At 41.3% G+C, this 10,474-nt stretch overlaps 1 protein-coding gene across 1 annotated transcript; it reads left to right on the top strand.

Moving 5' to 3' along the window:
* Nucleotides 1–117: 117 nt before the first annotated feature.
* Nucleotides 118–8,417, top strand: RWDD4 (RWD domain containing 4). Its single transcript, XM_066316869.1, has 7 exons — nucleotides 118–280; nucleotides 988–1,068; nucleotides 3,482–3,591; nucleotides 3,701–3,845; nucleotides 4,679–4,793; nucleotides 6,039–6,088; nucleotides 7,416–8,417. Exons 1-7 carry the CDS (start codon nucleotides 257–259, stop codon nucleotides 7,446–7,448), a joined length of 558 nt encoding a protein of 185 aa, XP_066172966.1. The 5' UTR covers nucleotides 118–256; the 3' UTR covers nucleotides 7,449–8,417.
* Nucleotides 8,418–10,474: the final 2,057 nt, after the last annotated feature.

Below are 10,474 nucleotides of genomic sequence, written 5' to 3'. Positions count from 1 at the left end.
GACCAGTCAGCGGCGCTCGCGGGGGACGTCACTGCGCAGGAGCCAGTGAGCGGAAGGAGGAAGCGCGGGGGGACGCGCAGCCGGCCAATGGCAGGGCAGGGGGCGGTGCCCGCGGCGCCCCGCGCTGCCCTCGGGGAAGGCGCGTCCGTGCGCGTCCGGCGGGGCTGCGCTAGCCAGGCCCGCCCAGCCCCGGCGGCAGCGGGGCCGGGCCGGGACGGGCCCGACGGAGCGGGGGAGGGAGCGGGGCGCTCCGGCCATGGCGGCCAACGAGGACCAGGAGGTGCGTTCCGGGCCCCGCTGCCTGAGGGGGAGCGGAACCAGGGCTGGGAGGGTGGGGTAGAGCCGTGCGGGGAGAAGGGCCGGCCGCCCGTGTGGCGGCGGGAAGAAAGCGGCGGGCGCTGGAGCGGGCGAGGGAGCCTGAGGGTGCCTGAGGAGGGTTCCTGAGGAGGGTTCCTGAGGAGGGAGCCTGAGGAGGGAGCCTGAGGAGGGTCATGAGGAGGGAGCCTGAGGAGGGAGCCTGAGGAGGGTGCCTGAGGAGGGTCATGAGGAGGGAGCCTGAGGAGGGTCATGAGGAGGGTGCCTGAGGAGGGTCATGAGGAGGGAGCCTGAGGAGGGTTCCTGAGGAGGGAGCCTGAGGAGGGTGCCTGAGGAGGGAGCCTGAGGAGGGAGCCTGAGGGTTCCTGAGGAGGGAGCCTGAGGAGGGTCATGAGGAGGGTTCCTGAGGAGGGAGCCTGAGGAGGGTCATGAGGAGGGAGCCTGAGGGAGGGTCATGAGGAGGGAGCCTGAGGGAGGGTCATGAGGAGGGTTCCTGAGGAGGGTTCCTGAGGAGGGTGCCTGAGGAGGGTTCCTGAGGAGAGTCATGAGGAGGGAGCCTGAGGAGGGAGCTGGGCGGCGGCGGGCCGGGCACGGCGTGGCGCAGGGAGCACGGCAGGTGCGAGCCTCGTTCCGGGCTGCGGTCGGTAACATCTGCTCTGGCCCTGGCTGCAGATGGAGCTGGAAGCGCTGCGCTCCATCTACGAGGGAGACCTGTGCTTCAGGGAGCTCAGCCCGGTGTCCTTCCAGTACAGGGTAAGGCGAAGTTGTAATTGAAGTTACTTTGCTGCCTTGTAGTTGCCATAATAGGGGGTTCTAAGCCGAAGAGATGTCCGATATGCAGTAAAGGATAGATATAGAAAAAATAGCGTTTTTTCAGGATGTTTGGTACAACGATGCTTCATAGCACAGTGCCGTGTGTATGAACCTGCTGCCAGCGTGGGGCTATTACAGAGTCACAGGACGGGTGAGGTTGGAGGGACCACAGTGGGTCACCTGGTCCAAGCTCCCTGCTCCAGCCGGGTCATCCCAGAGCACTTGGCACAGGATTGTGGGCACTCGGTTCTTGGCAATCTGCAGTGAGGGAGACTCCACAGCCTCTCTGGACAAGCTGTTTGGTGCTTGGTCACTGCACAGTAAAGAAGTCCCTCCTTACACTCGGGTGGAACTTCCTGTCTGTTCTTGTCCTATTGCTCGGCACCAGTTATCCCTGAGCCTCTTGTCCTATTGCTCGGCAGCAGTTATCCCTGAGCCTCTTGTCCTATTGCTCGGCACCAGTTATCCCTGAGCCCTTGCAAATCTGTGCCCGGCATAGCCAGAACTGTCCAGCCCTCTGAAGGAGCGAGCCCACTGTGTAATATTTACCCCAACAGGTCAGAAACGGAGAGATTTATGGAGATGTTTCTATGTAAAATTTGGAGCCTTTGTTAACTGCTCAGTTACGAGGTTCCAGTCTCTCCAAAGACTGTTGATCACGTCTTGTTTACCTGCTAAAGAGAAAATCCACAAAATGCTTTGGGTGTGTGCACTGATACAGTCTGGTCAGAAGAAACATAAGTGGAGTGCTGAGTTCAAGGCACACAACTAGATTCTGGCATGAAATTCTCACCAGCTTTCCCAAATTTAAAAACCTGGAAGCCCTTTTGGGCACAGACTGAGGCAGATGGCCAGAGAACTTGACTGATGAAATCTTAGGGATGAGATAGAAGGGAAACTTCTGAAAATGCCATGCACCTGTTACAGGGAGAGCACATCTAAAATTACCTTTCTGTGACTTCTCAAATAACTTAAGAATAATGTCAGAAATTGTAATGAGATACAGCTCAATTAATTAATAGTACTTGAAATCCCAGCCACATACGAACAGCCTTTCCTCATTGATTGGATCATTGTTAATAAATTTAATTTCTTTGAAAGGGGAAGTATTACACGCCTACAAGCTTAAAGTGTGTCATTTTACATTTCACTTGCTTTGGTTTATTAGGCAAAAAATAATTGTCAAAAGTTAGGATAACTCAAATACAATAAAACTTAGTGTCACACAAAGGCAATAATACATCTTTCCCATGAAAAAGTTGTATTGTGAGAAGTCATAATGCAAGTCAGTGCATGGGAAGATAGAAGGAATTCATATGGCTTTGCAGGATTTCCTCTGCATACAGACAGTACTTTCCTGGGAGAACCTTGTGAACCTTGCAGCCACTTCAGCTTTTGGTAGCAGTGGGAAATGAACTGTAAATGCTGCCTTGAAAAATATTGTAGATTCTTGATTTAAAGTCTTATTTATTTCACCACTAAACAAGTGGTTTTCAGTGTCAGTTAGTCCAGTCTGCTGAAACAGATACTGTAAATAAGAAAGCAGCTTTTTTTTTTTTTTTTTTTTTTTTTTTTTAGAATTTGAAATACCATAGCCTTACCTTGATTAGGTCTTCTCTTGTGAGCACACTTTATTCTACATAATTAGATGAAGGCTGATTTTTATAATGAGGCAAATAAGGAAGACTTTTGGGTGGTTTTAGCAACCTTATTGTGCTAGTCTTCCAAATCCTTGTGTGAAACAGTTATTTCTGATTGTATGTCTGCAGTATGCTGCAATTTATTTTTTTAATGTAGATACATTCTGCTGACTTCTTAAGTCTCTTACTACTCATTCTTTTGTACAGGGAAATAAAATATCCGTAGGTATGAGAAGTAAATATTGACATTCTTACCTGTTATTTTTGCTATCTTAGGTTACTAGTTTATTATCATTCTTGTTTTAACCCTATCTTGTGGCTTATTTTCATATTACTCTGTGCTTAAAGGCATGGAGGGGAGAAAAGGCTTCATAATTTCTGTTCTCCTATGTGTTAGTATAATATTTGGCTTGAAGATACTACAAAATAGCTTTTAAAACAAAGGAATTAAAAAACCCTAACCATAAAAAGATTTGACAGTTTCTGCTGCTTCTTCTAGAACAAAAACTGCAGGGTGAATGTTGATATTGATGTCCAAAATTTAATGCTCTTTCTAGATAACAGCTTTGTTTTCTAACTGATAACTATCAAAATAGTTGTCTTAAGGAATTTTGATGGTCTAAAAGAAGTAGTAGACTTCTGTATTGGCTTTGTAATCCTCAGAAAGTGACTGGAAACTGTTGATTTATGAAGTTGAGGTTTTTTCTCTTCAGATAGGTGAAAGTGGAGATCCCAAAGCCTTTCTAATAGAGGTTTCTTGGCCAGAAACATACCCACAAACAGCACCAGTCATATCGATGGATGCTTTCTTCAACAACACAATGTAAGTACTTGTGACACCTTCACTCCCTGGCCTTGGGGTGGGGGCTCTTTGTTTGAAGAGCTTTTTGTAGTCTGTCTAGTTTACAGTCGAGTTTGATGGTTTCTTTTAGATCTTCAGCTATTAAGCAAAGTATATTGGATAAGTTAATGGTAGAAGTTGAAGCAAATCTTGGAACTGCAATGACATACACACTTTTTGAATATGCCAAAGACAATAAGGAGGTGTTCATGGAAAATCAACCTGTTAACACTGTGGTAAGTAGATGAATTCTGATTTTAATTTTGTGCTTTTAAAGTTGAAAAAAAGTTTGATTATTATAACCTGAATACTTCAGAGTTTTCTCTAAGTTGTAAATCAGTTCATTGGTTATACATATTAGTGGCTGAAAGTGACACACAAAGCATGGTGCCACAATGCTCTGTGGTCCTAATTGTTCTGTTTGATAGTTATTTTGCTGTTACACCAAAATGTGTGCAGCCTGCTGTTATGTCCCACAGGATAACGTTAAAATGGAGACTTTGAGCAGAAGCAAAACTAAAGGGAGCTGAAACAGATATGTGTCTGCTGAGGATTGGGAGGGGTGGCAATTTACTGCAGCCTTCCTTGGATTGCGTAAGTGCACCTCCAGGGTCTTAAAGTAGTCAGGCTGGGTCAATTTGTGGCTTTTGGTTGCATAAACACATTGTTTTCCATGATGGTGCAGCAGATCTGCTCTGAGGAGGAAGGAATGATTTCTGTGTTTGAGAAGTCTGAATCCATTCAGACTAAATCACATGCCATGATTAAATTGTAAAAGTGAACGAGGTGCCCTTTGCAACTAGAAGAGAATAATTCCAGTCTCTGACACATGTTTTTTAAAAGCACAGCCCTGATTGTATGTTGACTGAAAGCAGCAGGCTGCTGACAGCATTGCTTCTTTCTGGCAGTCAGGGTATTTCAGTATGTCAGGGTCAGTAATCACATCACACAGAGAGATCCATGGAACTAATATACAAAATATTAATAATAATATTAATAATATTAATATATTATATAAAATAATAATATTAATAACTAATATACAAAAAACCACTTTTATCCTTTTCAGACTTCAATAAGCAATAACATTTCAACTGGAACTCCTGATGTGCCACCAAGTAAGAAAAAAGAGAAGAAGGAGCAGTTATCCAAAACTCAGAAACGAAAACTAGCTGATAAAACAGGTTTGTTCACTATAATCATCTTTGCTTGGATCAGTATGAAAATCCAAATTTTATAGCAAGGACGCCTTGCTAGAGAAAGACCAACTTGCAATTTGTTAATAAGATGAACTACTTTAAGTGTGTTATTTCCATTTTATTTGTTTTAGATGAATTCTTCTTGCCTGAGATGTTAGTTCTAGTCACAGCAAATGTCTATAAAGTCATGATTTAATGACATCATTAGTTTAGTTTAGTTGGTGACAAAAATTAAGTTTTCAAAAAACACTTGTGGAAGGAGAGGATTTGGGACCTCTAAAGATTCACTTTCAGCAAAAAATGTAGTTTGTTGATGGGCCCTCATAAATAATTCACATTATTGAAAATGTGATTTCTAAACAAAAGTATTTTTTTGGAACCCAAAGTAAAACATGTAATTTAGTTTGCATTCTAGAAATAGAAGGGCTTCTGCAGATATTTAATGCTTTCAATGAAATAGAAGGATTTTGATTGAAAGTGTTGATTAGTTCAGGTAATTTTGCTGATGGCTGTTCTGTGTTCACCTTCAGTTTTCAATCATGATCTGCATAATTCTAGCCTATTGTAGCAGTAAGTTGTACCCTGTGATAGTGGTTTCCACATATAATCTGCCTAACCTATCTATAATTTGGAATCTTAATGTTAACTGTATAGAGGAAAAGCTGCATAAAATTCAGTTCTTTGACAGAATTCATCATTGCTGGTCAGCCCAGCTCATACTGGTGCTACCTTCTAAACTAAATTTCAGGTGGACTGAGGTGGTTTTATTTAAACTTTTAATTACTTTTAATCACATAATCAGGGAATTTCCAAGGTTGGAAGAGACCCTCAAGTTCATGTGTCCAACTGTCAATCCATCACCACCATAATCACTCCTAAACCTATCCCCAGGTGCTACGTCCAGACACCTCTGGAGCCAGAGACAGTGACTCCACCACCTCTCTAGGCCACTTATTCCAATACCTAACTACTCTTTTAGTGAAAAGTGGTGTTTTGAAATCTGATCTGAACCTCCCCTGGCGCAGCTTAAGGCCATTTCATCTCCTCCTTTCACTTCGAGGTTGGTTGAACAACACACTGTGTTAAAGACATTCAAATCTGTTTCTGTCCTCATGGCTTCAAAGTGCAGGAATGGAGGGGTTTGGATATTTAGAATTTTGTGGGTTGATCTTGAAGGAAGATAAGCATTCCCCTTAGCCTGTGTGTTGAAATGAAAACCTTTTTCTGCAGATAACAAAGGGGAGCTTCCACGAGGATGGAACTGGGTTGATGTGATTAAGGTAAAGTGAGTGTGTTATATACAGTATCGTGAACATGCTGTGTGTGTAAATTAAAAACTATTTGTACTTATATTTGAAGAAAACTGATCTGATACATTTTTTTCTTGCTTTTCTTCCTAACTATGTTTGGATTTGACTATGGTGTCTGATTAATTTCTATATGTGTCCAGCATGTAAGTATTTTCAAATTCTCTTTTTTTACTGTTAGAAAGATTTGTAAGAAAGAATCAGAAATAAGCAGCAGCTCTTACTCTAATTACAAATTTCTCAAAAGCTTTAAAATGCTAGTTCTTCTGAATATTAGTCTGAAGGACTTCACTCTTTTGAACTTCACTGGTTTATTTTTTTATTTACTGAGCAATTAAATTTTAGTTTTAGGACAGGAGGGCTTTGCTAACCAAGTGCATTGCAAATATTCTGTCTTCATCTGACAAGCAGACTTTAATTTAGTAGTGCTGCCAGGTTCTGGAGGGCAGTGGATAAGTAAGAAATAAAAGGAGGTTGTCCCAAGGGCGAGCACCTTTCTCCTACAAGCATCATTCTGTGCTGCAACTCCTCGTGATTAATTCTTTTTTACTTGTGCCCTCAGTATTGATTTCCTCTACCCTCTTGTCTTTGCTGATTGAGGGAGAATCACTGCTTGACAATTTTGAAAGCAAACTATTTTATTTTACACAATTGAAGTAATTTTCATTGTAAGACTTAACACTAGTTCCAGTTGTTAAATAAGAGCAAGCAAATGATGAAGGTTGTTTTGGGCAGAGTCCTTCTGAGTTAAAAGTGGCTATTTATAGTGGATGTCTTGGTTTTCAGATTGATTTCATGATAGGCATGAAATCTACTTTTAATAATTCTGAGCCTAGCTTTAAAAGGTGAGAAATACTAATCTAATGTTAATGTCTATTTTTATATTGTCTAAATTTCTATATGGGAATTCTCTCAGAGATGTGTAAAGATAAAGTTCTATTACTTCATTTTTATTTTTTTTTCTTCTTCTTTTTGGAGGGCTGGTTATAGAGCCTTCAAAAGTAACAGCAACAATTGAGGTTTTTCTGAGGGTTTTCCCTGAGGTTTTTCTGGGGTCGGTTGTCATTTGTTGGGTTTTTTTAATTCAACTTTCATGATCAGAAAATAAGCTCATTTAGTATTCAAGCTTAAGAATTAATTTTTGATGCTTTTCAGTCTCTTGGTACAGTAGCACAATCAGTCTGTATTGTTAATTAAGTATACATTTGTTCAGTGTGAGATGGAAATAATATTCTTGTTTCCTAATAAATGGAATGGCAGTCTAAACTTTGAATACTTTCTTTTTGTGTCTCTTTTATAGTTAAGCAAAACTGGTTCTAAAGATGATGAATAAAGGACTTTGGTACAAGGAAACTCCACCTTTTAATGCAGTGCAATTCTGAGTCACCATCTCTCTCTTAATAACTTTCATATTTGTTGAAGTAAACATTTTATAAAGATCGATTTCCTATCTTGTAAATCTAGTCACACAAGTTTATCTAGAGACCATGTGGTCATCTTCAGAAAAATCAACCAACAAACTTGCCTTAAATGAAGGTTAGAATGTGACAAAGGATATAGAGAGCCAGTGTGGTGAAGTGAATAGTGCTGAAGTGTTTATTAATTTATATTTAGTCTGTAGTAAAATCCTGCTATAGTGAACCCAATGATACTGTAAACATTTCCTGGTGTTCTTATTCCAATTGAAGAAAAAAGCACTCTTAACAGTAATTGGTTGCTTGACAGCTTAATTCATCAAAATAAATTATTCCATGGAAGTAAGACCTTTGTCATTTGTTTATCTAGTATGAACTAGAAGGAGAACATAGAAATTGTTGCACTGCAAAGCAGGCTAGAGCTTGTGGTCTTGTTTTCACTAGTTACTGGCTGAAATAGTAAATATTAGTGAAAGCAAGGCCAAATATTCTAGTCTGCTCAAAACTGAATGGTTATAGCAGGAGTGCAGCTTCTTTATTCTCCATGATATCTCCAGTGTGCATCTTTACAGACAGTGGGATGTCTGAGGAGGGGGAGAAGTGCTTTCTTGCACGTGTCTCAATGAGTGTTGGGATTTTGTAGCTGCTTCATTGGAGAAATAGGCATTCATTCTTTGGAGGGATTTGCTGACTAGTCAGTAATCCAGCAGATGTATTGGGAGAACTTCTTCACGAGAGCTCTTTTCTTTTCTTTTCCTAATCTGCTCTCTTGTATAAGAAGAAGTCATCTTTACTGTATGAACTGTTATTGAATACAAGATGCCTTAATGTCCTTTATTATTTTTGTTTGTTTTGAGATGAACTTTAATAAATGCCTATTTATCTGCTGTGGTATGTGTTTATTGTTTTAAATTCTGTATTGCCTACTGCACTTTTCACTTTGCAAATTTGAAATTGAAAGGACTGTTACAAAGAAAGCATTCTTAAATTGCTGGACGAATTCTGTCTTCCCTCTTGGGGGAATCATATGTTTTCATGATCTCCAGAGTGGCTGTGTTTGTTATTGATAGGAGGGTCAGTCACTTCACCAGGAGCATAGGACAGTCTCCATTGTGTTCAGTACAACAGAGCAAATCAAGTGTCCCTTTGGAAGAGCGTGCTCCACCGTGTACAGCATCCATCATTTCAGAAAGTCTGGTTTCTTTTTGAGCTCTACTCTCATGCAGTAAAACGTTGTAAAGTACAAAAGGGGGGCCTTTTTGTGGATGTTGTGGCCTTGCCTTTGATGTACACTGCAGGCTCTGGCTGCAGCCTGAGCAGGAGCACCGGGCACGGAGTGCCAGCACCAGGAGGAGCTGCTCTGGCTGTACACGGTGGATCTATAGCAGGGGAAGGCATGGACTATTCCTGAGTTCTCCAAGGGGAATTGACATGTCTTTGCTGGCATCCTTGGTACATAAATCAAGTTGCTATGGCAATTTATCTGAATAGATTAGTTAGGGAGGGTGGGGAAAGGAGAAATAAGACACTAGATCTCTTCCTTTTTATAGTGTTACTGTGTGTAATTTGTTGTCCTTGTGAAATGCATGATTTTTCATCTCCTAGTCTGCCTGTAAATCATATGCTCTCATCAAGATACCTGAGTCTCCTCTGGCTCTGTCAGTAAATGTATTTACTTTGAATTCTATTTTTGCAGGAAGCATTTTGCATTGGAAATTTTTATACCAGTTTTTTGCTTCTGTCTAAATTGTGAAAGGTCATTTGTGTCGTTTGAACCATTTTCACACATCCTGTGATGGCTGAAACAGGATAATTTAAAGAATCTGGGTACTTGCTATTATGGAGAGGCCTGAGCAGTGATAAGGGGAAGGAAAAACTTAATGATTCTTACCAAGCAAGGCACAATTGTAAATAAGAGATCATGACTCCTGAAGGAACTCTAAACACTGTTGAAAAATCCACTGCCACCTTCTTCTTTTTCTTTAATAAAGACCTCCTGGCAATGGAAAATCAGTGATTACTCAGAAGGACATGAGTCTCTTGTTTGTAGGGCTACACGACCTGTTTAAAGTTGTGAGTTTTGCAGTGGAGCTTTGTTTGGCCTGAGAAGACAAGTGCTAATACTAGTAACAGTAAATTAAAGGTAGGAAATGTCCAGAATGCTGTCAGTACCATGGCCAAAGATGCCCCATTGTACTCTAATGGGTCAAATTCCAGGTAGTAATGCAGTCTGCCTTTAAGTGTGTTGAATAGACAGGTGACAGCTGTGATTAGTCAGCAGTGTGTGCCTACCATATCCTGTTCACCTCCTTGGTCAGCCTGACAGGGATACACCAAAATCAAGTCTGATAATTTCTACAGTCCTGCTCTGACTGTTTGTGTGTGGGGTGGATGGATAAAGAATGCCCAACTGCTGAGCAATTACGTTTTGCTGGGTAAAAGACCAGTAGGAAAAAAGCCAGCATTTCTCCACAGAGGACCTGTGATAAAAGTGCAAATGTAAGGATATTATCCTCCTCTCATCTGAGGCAATACAAGTGATTTTGGGTTATACTGTGAAATTTGTGCTGTGAAAATCCTTGATCGGAACCAAAAATAATTTCCCTTTGGAAATTGTTCCCTTCAACAGTATGGCACTCTAAGCTCTTGCAGTTAATAGCAGAATGAAGTAGGGAGGAGATGTTCATTCAACAGAGAAAATACAGAAGTATGGGAATTCTGGGTGGATTGGAGGAGGAAGAGAATGGGGGAAACATCCTCGTATGCAAAACTGGAAGAGCATAGGGAGTACATTTTCATTGCTGCAGGACAATACAACAAAACAAAAGCTAAATTCTGGCATGAGTTGGGGCTATGGTAAAGGACAAGAGGATTGTAGGTTTTCTTTCTGTTGCTCTGGTTTCTTTCACCAACATGGATTTGGCTTTGTCCCAGAATGGGTCTG

This window comes from Sylvia atricapilla, chromosome 4, assembly GCF_009819655.1.
Source record: "Sylvia atricapilla isolate bSylAtr1 chromosome 4, bSylAtr1.pri, whole genome shotgun sequence".
Lineage (NCBI taxonomy): Eukaryota > Metazoa > Chordata > Aves > Passeriformes > Sylviidae > Sylvia > Sylvia atricapilla.
The sequence above is the reverse complement of the archived record's forward strand: the minus strand, read 5'-3'. Positions and strand labels throughout refer to the sequence as shown.

Coding starts and splice junctions, on each gene's coding strand:
- RWDD4 (XM_066316869.1), top strand. CDS start 257: ATGGCGGCCAACGAGGACCAGGAG. Junction 3,592..3,700: donor GCTTTCTTCAACAACACAAT/GTAAGTACTTGT, acceptor GGTTTCTTTTAG/ATCTTCAGCTATTAAGCAAA. Junction 4,794..6,038: donor AAAACTAGCTGATAAAACAG/GTTTGTTCACTA, acceptor CTTTTTCTGCAG/ATAACAAAGGGGAGCTTCCA.